Raw genomic sequence first — 13,786 nt, forward strand, 5'->3', positions numbered from 1 at the left:
AGTTCATAAGCCTTTAAATGTAATCTCTGCACATGCATCTGATTCCTGCCAGCGAAACCCTTTGCTGACCCACTTGCCAGTCCTGCATTACATTTTCAGTCAAAACATAAGCCCAGTCTGCAGGCCCCTACTGTTTGAGCTGTTATATAAGTATGTGCTCACTCTCCGATTTTGTGGTGTAAGAGAGAGAAATCTAATCCTGCTAATCCTGTTTTGTGTATTCAAATGAAAACGGGTTAATTTAAGTTCAACCGCAAACATGGTTTAAAATAATAGTCAAACACATTTTCTAGATGTAATATAATCTACGTTTTTTTATTATTTAATATTCTAAAATGTTATTTCTCAACTCAACTTTTTTTTTACTCAAAGTGATGCTCATAATTAGGGCCTTTCCTATTGGAAATGCTCCGTTTATATAATTTGTTTTAAAAAAAAAAGAAGCAAAATAGAAGCATTTTCATTAGTGTTCTCAGATGTTTGGACTCTATTTTATGCGTGTATCTAGACTCAACTGTTGATGAAGTTGTTTTGAGTGGTTGCCCGTGGTGAAAAACCAGCGAAACAATCTTAAAATTATTGAAAAGTTTGCTGTAATGCCCACAGTAAACTATCCTTCAGTCTACAGCACTCTGAGCCAAGTAGCACATAGTCTGGATGAGACAGCTTAAACCTCTTATAGGTCCATGAAAGACAGGTTGACTTGGTGCACAGAGAGTGCATTCAGAATGGGCCACCGGCTCCCCGTTTACACTCAATGCAGAGGTGGTAATTGAATTTTTGGCTTCAATCCTGTTATACGTTATTGTGGATAATGACATTGCAAGCCAAGTTTGCATTCTAAGGCTCATTGTCTGTTGACTTAATTCCTGCTTGTACACAGTTCACAGATGGGAGTAAATATTTGTGGGGAACATATGAATCAGATGAGGCAGTTTACAATTCCAAGCTACAACAAAAACGCGAACATAAAATCCACCTTGACTCACTGAATGACTAAAATGGATGTAGTGCCGTGCTGCTGAGATCATAGCATGTTTGGCTTTTACCGCTGCCATCAACTAAAGGAGTCTTTTATAGTTTTCTATAACATTTACAATCTTTTTCTGCTATTGATTCACAATAGTTTTGAATGCTAATTTTCTCTCTGACATTCCTGGGGTTTGCTTTATGATGGCTGATAAACCGAGGTCTGTGTCAGGATATTCTGGAGATTGTTGCGTTTTTGCCAATCGTAAAGTATGCAGCCACACCTTCAGTGAAGTAATGGTCAGGTTTAATATTACATATCCATATCTCATCATTCATCTTATGATAAATGAGCCTTATCTAGCAAATATTAACGCATTTGGATCAAGTTCGCTTTGGCACTGGTGTTATCAGTAGGAATTCTGATGTAGTATTTTCATAAATGCAGTTTACCTTTTGCAAACGTTCTTGTCATAACAGCTGACAAGTTGAGCATGAAGGGTTATGAGTTCAGTGATGTAGGATATTGTGAGAATATTGTCTATTGCTAAGGGACCCTAAAGCCAAAATATTGTTGGCATGAAAGATAATTCAAAGAAGCATCTAGTTTATGGTGTGAAAAGTAAAATGTTTTCCATCCAAAATGATCTGAAACATCATAGCAATTACAAAAGCTTTAAAAACACAGCTTAAGTAGTAAATAATTGATTTGCAGAATAAATAAAAAGTGCCCTCTCAAAATAATCTTCAAGAAGTGAATGATTATTCTGCTCTGGCAAGGATCTCCTGGCAACTTTTGCCAATATACATATTTATGTCCCTGTAAACATAAACTGCATAGCATATTATAGACTTTATGGCTCTGAATATTTTTGTAATGTCCTGTTGCCTGAAGTTCTTTGAGGACTTAATTTCCAAAAACAACAATCCATCGTATCACATGAATTAGGCTGAGCTGAAAAGCATAATTATGACACTTTGCTGGCTCTCTCCCGGACGGCTCTGGAAAGTTAGAAAGCTCTTGAACTATAGTAGCACACACTACAGACTGAACACCCAAACACAAGCGAGGGAGACAAACCTGACGACCCATCGCAAGACTTAAAGGTTAATGTCAAGTCAGAGCAACCCACCAAGAGCTGGTCATGAAAGTAGGCTGGAGGGAGTGCAATATTCATCAATCCTGCTATTGTTACAGAACCATTCATCTGGGAATCGCTGATGTATAAGATAAACAGATTTTCATAATTTCCCCATCCCCTGCTATCATCCATGTTTTCTTTTGGACAAAGATCCAAGGTGAAAAGGACTATGCACCCTCTCATGTAAACACTGTGTATACTAGTAGAGATTGATATGTGTGTTTGAGATGCAAATGACCAATGGACAAATGAATCCTTGTGTTGCTGACCTTAATTGGCTTGGATGAAATTTCTGGGTCAATGGTATACGAGACAGTGCTGCCGTAATCGTTTCGTCGCATATCTGGATTCACGCTGAGGGTGATGACCCTGAGATTCAAGAGCTTTGATCGCTGCCTCCAGATGAACTTGGTCATTAGACGTAAAGAATCTGTCGAAACAGTTTGGCAGGGAATCAGGAACCTTAGTGATAAACAAGAGCAAACACTGTTAAGGACAATTTCACGTTGTCAATCACAATGGAGAAATATTTGTGGGAGAGGCAACAGCCCTTGACTCATTTGACTGGGTGGGAAAGTATTGCTATAAGTGTTGTGCGTCAGAGCTCACAATTATGTTGTTCCTGACCGCAACAACGATAAGCATCCATTTATCTGCAGCATCTACAATGATCTAATCGTTATAAACTGATACATATTCTGCCTTGTCCTGACATGTCTAGCTTTTAATGTGGGGCTTATGGTTTTCTGTCTGTCTGTCTGTCTGTCTGTCTGTCTGTCTGTCTGTCTGTCTGTCTGTCTGTCTATCTATCTATCTATCTATCTATCTATCTATCTATCTATCTATCTATCTATCTAATCTATCTATCTATCTATCTGTCTGTCTGTCTGTCTGTCTGTCTGTCTAGTCCGTCCATCTTTGTCGTTTAATTTTAAACATCAACTGACAGTGTTCAATAAACCTCGTTATATCACTATAAATCAAATTTATAAATTTCATGCAAATCCATGCAAACATGTCTCTTTATGCAGGGACACATAATATCTTTGTGTAACCAGTAACTGACGTTTACAGTAAAAGCACTGAATCGGTTTACATCTTTTTATTGCATGTCCTGTCCGGAGAGAAAGCCATTGTTATGACGTCACGCTCCCACCATCCCCACGGGTTTTATTTCAGAGCCCGGAATGATTTAGGGTATAAAAAGACACAGAGCGATTCAGGAACCTGCCCAACGGGTAGCCTTTGGTTAACTGTAAAGCAGAAAGGAGGGGGACGTTTGGCACTAGCGCTCTTCTGTGCGTGAAGACGTCTGATGCTTGGAGAGACGCAGATTCAGGCTCAACGCGCGCAAACGCCCACATCCTCAAGTCGACTTTGCTTTCTTTAGGTGAATGAAAGTTTCCTAGGAGGGGGACGGAAGAAGAGATGATATCTGACCAGGATGAGTCGGAAAGGTGAACTTTAATAAGCAAAAGTGCTCGTTAGCCACCTGTTATATATCAGCGCGAAATGGGCATGCTTAGTGTGGACCTCCTGGTAACTTTACAGATATTGCCGGGTTTCTTCTCCAACTGCCTGTTTTTCGTGCTGTATGATTCGATAGTGCTGGTTAAGCGTGTGGTGTCACTCCTGAGCTGCTCGGGCTCCACGGGTGAGTGGCAGCGCATGTTAACCACAGCTGGCGTGCGCTCCATATGGAACAGCTTTCTGCTGGATGCCTACAAACAGGTAAGCTGACAGCACAACACTGTGCTGTTCACTCTGGACTTTGCATCACACAAGTTCAGAGGGCTTTGGGATTTATTAGTCTGTGTTGAGATTAAGTATATGGTTAGAATTTACAGTATGTTTACTTAAAGTATGCTACTACAAATGAACACAAGTAGTGCCATAAATTTTTCTGTAATGTTGACGAAAATGCTGTACAATAAGATCAATATACATTTTGTTTAATAATTACAGTTATTTTAATTAGTTATATTTGCATGCAATAACATTGTGGCATAAAGTTATATTCAACTTTATCTAAATCATTTAACTAATTGCTGCTTTAAATTAAGTAAAATCAAAGTTACAAGCTGAAGTGATAACTTTGCGACCACTTTAATTCCACACACTGTTAAAGAAAATCAAGTGGAAACTTATAAAATTGAATGCAAAAGACAGAAAGTATAGTTAAATGAATGAAAAGATGTTTTTATGTTAAACACATTTTTACAATTTGGTGTACATCCTCAAATTACGACAAATTGTTTATTTTTTTTTTCCTTGACATTCAGTGTAATTCTAATCCTTATAAAGGTGTATGAACTTTGCCCTCCAGACAGTCAGTGACCTCTGGAGTCAATGCCCTTAATTCATTAAATGTCTGGATTCCCTTTCCTGTTACTTTTTAACTAAAAATCAATCAAAAATCACCTAGTGGGGTAAAATATACTAGCTTAATGTGCATTCATTGACTATATTACTGTTTGGTTACAAAGTCTTCCTGAGGAAATCATTTAGTGGCAAAATAACATGCCAAAGACTGTAAGATTTTTTTGACACAGTGATAGGGTGACTTATGTTTGTGTTTCCAGCTGTTTTGTAATGCAGTGCCAAAGGTCATATGCCCTTATAAAGACACAGAATGGCATTATCATAAGCATCTTACAACAAACTTACTTCTTTTGTGAGCTCAAAGAAATCATATGCTCTACTTTTTCTACAAGATGCTTAAAATTTCAAACAGATGATGGTAAAAGTTGCGAGCCCAAAACATCATTATCAGTTTTGAGCCGTGACAAAGCCCCCAATAATTTTTTTGTTGTTGTACTTAAGCAACTGTGAATGTGAGATCTCAAACCTAGTGACATCACTTGAGTTTCCATAACTACAGAGGCCAATAACCCCCCAAAGCTAAAGCAAAATAGTTCATTTCAATGTAGCCATGAGACCAACCATGCATACATAACTCATCCTTTGGCTGGCCATTAGGAATAATTCTAATTCTGATACTCGCAAACATTTTAACATGTGGATGTGGAACTGTCTTGTTCAGGTGAAGCTAGGCGGGGCTGCTCCAAACTCCAAGGTGGTGAAGGTCCCCGGCATCAACAGACGCTGGAGCATCAGCGGTAAAACCCACAACGAGTGCCACTTGCTGGACTTTGAGTCTCCTGACCGCCCGCTAGTGGTCAACTTTGGCTCAGCCACTTGACCCCCATTTATAAGCCAGCTGCCGGTTTTCCGGCGGATGGTTGAGGAATTTTCGGATGTGGCAGACTTCCTACTTGTCTACATAGATGAGGCTCACCCCTCAGACGGCTGGGCAGGTCCTCCCTTTGAGCCCTTTTCGTTTGAAGTGAGGAAACACCGTAATCTGGAGGAGAGGATGTTTGCTGCCCGGAAACTTCTGGAACATTTCTCCTTGCCGCCTCAGTGTCAATTGGTGGCCGATTGCATGGACAACAACGCCAACGTAGCCTACGGTGTGTCCTACGAGCGGGTTTGCATCGTACAGAAGAATAAAATTGCTTACCTTGGGGGTAAGGGTCCATTTTTCTACAACCTTAAAGATGTTCGGCACTGGCTAGAGAAGAGCTATGGCAAGCGATAATTTCTTGGAAAAAGAGGTCAAATAGCCTTTTCTGTGAATGGTAAAATTTTATTTTTGTATGACAGAGAGAAATCGAGGGTAAGGCGCTTTTGGAACTGTTTAATGGTGGCTCCGGTGGAAAAACTTGGGCTGGGCTCCAAGTTTTTTTCTTGAATTGTCTAAAATGATCAGCAGGTGTCCTACATTCCTAACCACTTAAAAAAATGAAATGAACATAGACACTAAATACTGACCATGTGGTTTGCACTTCAATTCTGAGATTATATTGTTGCCAGCAAAACAATTTGTAGATGCACTATTAATAACTTGTTATTACGATTAATGCAGAGTTAAAAGTGTGCAATATTTTTGTGCGACATATATTGCTTACAAAAGAAAACCAAATTGCTGAACAGAAGAGAAAGCACAAGTACCCAGCTTTTTTATGAAAAGAGAATAATTTATTTTTTATTGACATTCAATGTTTATTTTAATATGTGGCCTGTTTATGCGCCTATAATGCTTTCCCGTCCTCTCTTAAACTGACAATCGTTCATTTTCCATATTCCATGTGCCATCAGCTTTCACATCCCTGATACACTGTTCAATTAGTTTGCACCAGTAATGAAAATTACTAATGCTAGTCATTTGCTCTGTATTGTACTTAACAATCACAACAATCTCACCGCTCTTGATAAACCGAAAAATTACGGGAAAATGTTCCCGGCAGCCTCAGCCACTGGGTTTAGTTCGGACACTTGCCTTCACTGCAGTGTACAGGAAAGCTGATGAAAAGTTTATTTACTCCTGAATGTTAGAGAAATGTTTTAATGCTCTGATGGATACGCAGTCGCTCATTTGGGTCAATATGGTGCTGGTGTGCGCATGAAAATCACAGATGAAATGGTCCCCTGTCCTGTCTGTGGTTGGATGAGAGACCACACCTCTCCGTCCTGATCCAAATGGGCACGACTGCTAACATGCTGAAACAATCATTCTGAATCTGAATCACTTTGAGTTTTCTTTCACAGAACTGTTCTCATGTACCACAACTGTCCTCTTCCTTTTAATGAGGAAAAAGGCAAGAAAAAAATAAAGCTGAACTGCTGCTGACTACGATTGCTCTCCCCCCGTTTTTTGTGTTTTATTCTGGAAAATTTCAATGAGGGGTGATTGGATTGAAAAGACAGGGGAAAAGTTGGGTGGAGAGCTCCAGATGTTTAAAATGTTCCGAGTGCATAATGATAAAAAGGGGAAATGCACCAGCTGTAAGGGGTCAAGGAGTACGTGCCCCCCCCCTCCCCCCCCCCCATTAACTATATATGTCTGCAGAAATGCATAGTGATGAGTTTGAACATGTGCAACACAATCAAACCAAGTGACGCAGAGGTCTCTGGCTGAACTTCTGCTTCTTCAAGGCTGCCAATAACCAAATAGCAAAGGCTCAGGGAGAGCATGTCCCTGGGAAGCACCATGAAACAGAACCCCTTGTTGTGGTCGGGCATCGCTTATTTGAGCGGAACTAGTCCATTTGGACCGCTAAGACGTTATTCACAGGCTGTCTCAACCTTGGAAAGCACTATGCTGCACGATGGAGCAGGGAGGTTGCCAACATTAAAGATGGTGGCTTCGGAAAAGAGAGCCACACAACAGCACCAAACACAACCCCCACTCCAGGAAAGAGTCCCTTGGTGTGCCTTCTAAGGAATGCGTTTGGTAAACAGGTACTGAACAGAATTCTAAGCAGCGTGTGAAGAAGTGTTCTCATTTATAGGGCATAACAAGGACGCCGGACCAAGAGGGGGGTAGGGGGACCTGGTCCCATTTATTCAGATAAGGTCAAAACATGACGCCTTAGAAAAGCGAACGTTTGCCAAATCGGCCAGTATAAATTCAAATGAAATGTCGACATATGCAAGTAAATGTATGTGTCTGCAGTTCAACGATAAGCTCTTTATGTTCATACTTCGACAGTGGACTATTTGGTTTGGATGTGATCTGAACGCTCTCTCGGAAAAATTATCTTAGGCCTAATATCAATATATTCAGTAAATCAGCTCAGTCTAACCCGAGGGATGCCAAATATTTTATTCATATGTAATGCACTTTTTCCCTGCATGTATAAATCTGATGAGGGGAAAAAGGAAAATTCCTGAAAGATAATTAGTTCTTAAAGGGATAATTCACTGCAAAAGTAAAATTATGTCATAATTTAGAGTGCGCCGCCTTATGTTGCTCTAAACCTGTATGACTTTCTTCTGTTTCTGTATTCTTCTTTTGTATTCCCAGACAGCAACATAGTATCGGCGCAAATCTGGCCCACATCTGGTACATGTGAAATCCTTGTATACCAGATGTAGGTCAGATCTGGGCCAACACTGTGTTGCTGTCTGGGTTGCACAGAAGAAAATTAGTCATAAACGGTTTGAGGTTGAGTAAATGGACACAATTTTCACTTTTGGTGAAAATTCCTTTAAGAAATATCTCTGAGAATCGTATCATAAGCATTTGACTGTATTGCATTCTACTAGCAGCAGGTCCTTTGGTTGTGATGACAAAGCAATTTTATATTTAATGACTGACTCGTCATCTTTTCATTGTCAGTGAGGACACAATCATCAAGGTTTTTTATTCACCAGTAAATTATCTGACACATCCACTTGTGTATGAGTTAATTTCCTGTTTTTATCCACATACAGTACCCATCTTTACTGTCAGAGTAATCCACCCTAACAGTTCTTATGCTATTATCAACATAATGTCTTATTTTCATTTGCCCTCTCTGTGACTCGATAAGAATCTTAGCGGCTTTTGGAGATGAACTCAGTCACGGATAAAGCAGATGGACAAGGCAAAATATTGCTTTTATCTAAGTCTTATTAGAATTAGAGTTCAAACTAAACATCCAAATATCTTTGATGCTTGATGAGCAACCAGCATTTAAAGGGTTAGTTCACACAAAAATGAAATTTCTATTATTAATTACTCACCCTCATGTAAATCCAAACCTATAAGACCAGAACATTTATGAACATAAGTGAATATATTTTGGATGAACTACAGTGGTTCAACCTTAATGTTAAGAAGCGATGGGAATACTTTTTATGCGCGAAACCCCCCAAAAATAACGACTTTATTCAACAATTTATTTTCTTCCGTGTCAGTCTCTGGCGCTGTTCACGTTCAACACGTGTGTGATGCTGACGCATGAGCTGGCCAATACTGAGCCGGTTTTTCTAACGTAGAACCTGGAAGCACTTGTTGAATAAAGTTGTTATTTTTGTTTCACAGAATAAAGAACAATTCTAAAAGTACCAGATTTTTTTGTAATGCATTAGAACTATTTGCAAATAATATATATTTTTAACACTAATCTTATGCCAAAAAAACTACCAAGTTAATGTTTCTTTTCTCATCATATTCAACAACAAATTACATAAATCCCATAAATTATATTTTAAGTTCAAACGGCAATTTTTTTGCAAGTGCCTCTTTCCACGAACCATGTTCTTCTTTGCGTGCTGTATTTTGAAGTGTAGATAGAGTGAGTTCACTTTCACTTTCAGTCAACAGCGCCAGAGACTGACACGGAAGAAAATAAATTGTTGAATAAAGTCGTTATTTTTGGGGGGTTTCGCGCATAAAAAGTATTCCCATCGCTTCTTAACATTAAGGTTGAACCACTGTAGTCGACTGTCTTTACTACCTTTCTGGGCCTTGAAAGTGGTAATTGCGTTGCCGTCTATGGGGGTCTAAAAGCTCTTGGAATTCATCCAAAATATATTCATTTATGTTCATAAATGTTCTGGTCTTATAGGTTTGGAACGACATGAGGGTGAGTAATTAATGATAGAAATTTCATTTTTGTGGGAACTAACTCTCTAAATGCTGGTTGCTCATCAAGCATCAAAGATATTTGGATGTTTAGTTTGAACTCTAATTCTAATAATAAAATTCTGCATCAAAATTTATAGACAAGACAAGTAGTTTGTTTAGGCATGGTTTGTAAGGAATTAAAAACCTGCGCACATATATTCAAACGCACATAACCATAGAATCAATGCTTAATGCGCATGTGAACGGCATCAGCGTCTATCACAGGTTCGCGTTTAAAGTCTGTTTAGAGAGAACGATGTCGTCTTAGCGGCCGCTAATTTAATAACAAACTATCATTTAGACGGAAGTGAATCAATCAAAACTAACTTTAGCTGGAAAAAACATTTTTCAAGAACCACTATAAAACTAAACCAATCTCTGTTACCTTAAATTATATGTTTATCTCTGTAAAGCTGCTTTGAAACAATCTACATTGTTAAAAGTGCTATATAAATGAGGATGACTTGACTTGACTAATTTTCTATAATTTACAGATTTTAATTTTATCTCAATGGTATTAATGTTACCCATCAATGGTTAACACGTTTGTGTATGCAATCATTTAAAAAAAAAAAAAACAAAGTCTGCAACCCCCCCCCCCCCCCCCACCCACCAAACGGCTTTAATGCTCGAAATCATTCTTGACCTGTAAGATCGATTTACTATAAAAATAAAAATATTTAATTATTACTAAATGTACATATCTATTCTGTTTTAGCACACTTTTTTAATATAACAGCTTTTTATAATGCATAACTTTAAAGGGGACATTAATAGGTATGCTGTTAGAATAAAGTTAAAAAGTTTCATGGGCATGCTTTAATGTCTTCATGCATTTCATTCTTTCTAAAGCTGTGAAAGCCTAACAGATGAAACTGAAAAAGAACTTTAGGTATGAATATTGAATGTATTTTGCATATATTTTGATAGAAACTGTTAAGAATGTTGATTAGAAGCTTGCTACGTGTGCTTTGTTTCCTACTGTTTAATGCCAAGTCTGTTTTATTCCCACATTTTGACTGATTAAAGACACAGCAATTGGACAAGATGTGTTCTAAACATTCTCTCTCCTTTCTTCTCATGCACTTCATTTTTCTGACCTTGAATTAAGATGCTGCACAGATATCTAAATGGATTTTTTTCTTCATCAGTTTATTAGGAAGTTGAAAAAGTCATAAATCAAAAAAATAAATAAAAATAATAATATTCATCCTGCTCGTCTGATAAAAGCTGGGCTCACAGATGGTGAATTTTATGCGAATAAATTTAATAGACCATATAGACTGTAAATCTTGAGAGGGCCAGCTTCCAGAAGCTCTTTGATGACTTGGTTGGGTTGCTATTAAATTTAATTTACAGACTCATTAAATAATCCAGATTCATGCCCAAACTTGACAGCCATTCCATCACAGAAGCTGAGCTTAGACTAAACTATGTTTAGCAGGGATGGTTTCTGACGTGCAAGATGAATAATCTTTCATGAGGCCAAACAGATTTTGGTTTTAATTTGCGATTGGGGTTTTGCGACAGGAAATTTAAGATGTCAAGTTGCGGTCCACCTCACTCCAATTAAATGAAAGATATCCAGTGTTTACAAGAATAGTTAGGCTGTCAGAAACAGGTGTTAGACTGAAATATATTACAGCTAGTTAAATATACTCAAGTAAATACTCATTTAAATCATTAACTCAAAAAGGTATTTTTGAGGATCGTTTTTGAATGTTTGCCCTTTAATGCTTTATTTAGTAAATTTTGATTTTTTTAGAGAGTTCTCTTTCAACCATGATTTTATGACAAAGGGGGAAAAGCCCTGCTTGTTAAGTTGACACAGAAATTACCCAAGCAGATTTACAATACGCAATTAAATACTTCAGCATGCCATATTTTCCATCACATGTTGTGTTGGGAACATCTAAAGCCACTGAGTCACCTTACATTCTCACGTCATGAACATAAACGGCTAATTATGATGCTGTTTCTAAAAAGATTTACTGCATATTGCAGTAGCTTTTCCAGAATGAAGGATCTCAGGTGGGTTCATCTTTTGGTTAAGCTGAGTTTATTGCAGGAGTGAGACCAACACGGCTCGTTACTCTGACAAAACATTTCAATGTTCTGACAGCCGCCCCGGGATGGAGTCTGTATTTCCAGCCGTTTGTTCGCAATACGTCTCCCCGAAAGCATCTCTTGTTTTTCATGATAAGAGGAGGGCAAAAACAGTTATTCACACATTCGCGAATGTTATTTTGTTTTGGTGGTGCATCTCCGTAGTAACATAGACCAAACTCCTTGTTCGCAGCAATAGCTCAGTTACTGAAACCTAATATTTATGTTGGCTTGATTCTCTTGTCAAACCAACTTAAATGTGCTTATTTTTCTGACTAGATTCCTCTCCTCCACGCTTTTTTTCTCATCACTCTCATTTTGTCTCCATAGTCCATCACTGATGTATAAAATGTTTCTTAATTCGTCCCTATAGCTTAAGCCACCAAATTTAGCAGGATTAGGCTTCTAGCAGTTTACATTCAGATTTTCTCTCCACATGATGGAGCATATGCTAAACTTTTCTGTCAGAGCATTTTATGTGTTGAATGCTTTTTTTGTTTTTTTTACATTTTCAACTTTCTTTAGTGTAACGGCGCCATATTGCGGAGGGCAAATTTCCCATATCTCTCATAACAGGAATTGAGAAAAATGCCTGCTTCATGCTCTGCTTGGGGCTGTACAAATCGCCACGCAATTGAAAACAGGTCTCGGGGAATTAACTTGGACAAGTAAGACTGAACATTTTTTTCTGGTTGTATTTGGTCATTATATAATTAGTAATAGTAACGTTAGTTGGCCACCGGAGTCAGTCAGACTAAAATAGCTTGTGATGTTGCTAGTGAACTTAGCCGTATGGGGGTCTTCACAATTCTTATCCAAGAATAAAAAGCCAAATACATGACAAGCCTGAGCTTTGACAATTCCTTATTAAAAAAACATTTATAAGACTAACTATTGAGATTTTAAATAACTAGAGATGGACCTTTTTGTACACCACATACAAATCACTGAAATCAGTTGATAAATGTTGACGTTATTTTTCTTTTTATCCAGAAAAACCACAGCTCACCCGTTTACTTGCATTTCTTTACAGTCTTGCCCTCAGCAATATGGCGGACTGCGTTGACGTATCGCAGCAACGTTCCAAAGCGGCCAATATGGCGTTTATGTATTTATTATGTCTATGTGTAAGAATAGGCATGATTTACTCTGACCATATTTAGAAAAATGTCTCAGATGTTCCTTCGATAGTAAAAAACCCCAAAACAAATTCATACACATTATCCTAAGCTGGTAAATGCGTTCCTGTTCCCATCCGAGCAGTTTTCAGCAACCAATTCTCCAGTTTTATTTAAGTCCCCATTTAAGTACATTCACATAAGTTATAGGTTAAAACTAGTTATATTACAAATATATTAGAATGGAACTGAAGGCCACAGAGTAGATTTGATCCCATTATGGTAGTTTTCCAACTCTACAAAGTCTTTTTCTTTTGCTAACAAAAGAGAGGAAGTCTTTACAAGAACCATCCTGTTCAGTGACCGACATTTTGCTCCACTTACTTGGTGCAAGGGAATGCTTGGGAGAACTGTGGCATTGTCTTCGGACAATACAGCATTGGTACATCATGCTGTCTGTGTCACGCTGACCAGCATAGACTTCGTTCTCTCCTCCTGCAGTTCAGAATCACCCCCCTGCAAAACCCCAGTGATCTCACTATGCACAGCCCACACAAATACACACACGCACCTCTCATGTCTCTAGAGGGCGCTGTGCATTCAGTAACAGAAAACCCTGGAAGCATTATGTGAACCTGTTCAAAATACAAAATGCTGCATGACATTTTGTACTTTGCCAAACTCTTAATATCTGCACACTTGATATTTGTGATATGAACACTACGACTAAGGTCATTTTATGACATTTTAAAATGGTCAGAATGTGTTTTGGTTTGGTTCGTCTATCTTTTACTTCAATGACAGCAGCACTCAAGCTTCGTGAACTCCAAATATTTGTGTAAAATCTAATGATGTTCTCGAGCATGATTTGAGAGGATCCAATGATCTTGTGCTTTAATAGAAGCAAGTAGATCTGACTGCGAGGACAAAGTCATATTAGAAATCTCACAACTTATTTGATTAGTGACTTGGAAATAGTGTACTTAAATATTTCA

The 13,786-nt window shown here is 38.2% G+C and overlaps 1 protein-coding gene across 1 annotated transcript; it reads left to right on the plus strand.

Moving 5' to 3' along the window:
• Positions 1-3,205: 3,205 nt before the first annotated feature.
• On the plus strand, positions 3,206-6,807 carry dio2 (iodothyronine deiodinase 2). Its single transcript, XM_077239254.1, has 2 exons — positions 3,206-3,842; positions 5,155-6,807. Exons 1-2 carry the CDS (start codon positions 3,624-3,626, stop codon positions 5,710-5,712), a joined length of 777 nt encoding a protein of 258 aa, XP_077095369.1. The 5' UTR covers positions 3,206-3,623; the 3' UTR covers positions 5,713-6,807.
• The last annotated feature ends 6,979 nt before the right edge of the window (positions 6,808-13,786 follow it).

This window comes from Siphateles boraxobius, unplaced genomic scaffold, assembly GCF_051911475.1.
Source record: "Siphateles boraxobius isolate OS27281-9 unplaced genomic scaffold, OSU_SipBor_1 22, whole genome shotgun sequence".
Lineage (NCBI taxonomy): Eukaryota > Metazoa > Chordata > Actinopteri > Cypriniformes > Leuciscidae > Siphateles > Siphateles boraxobius.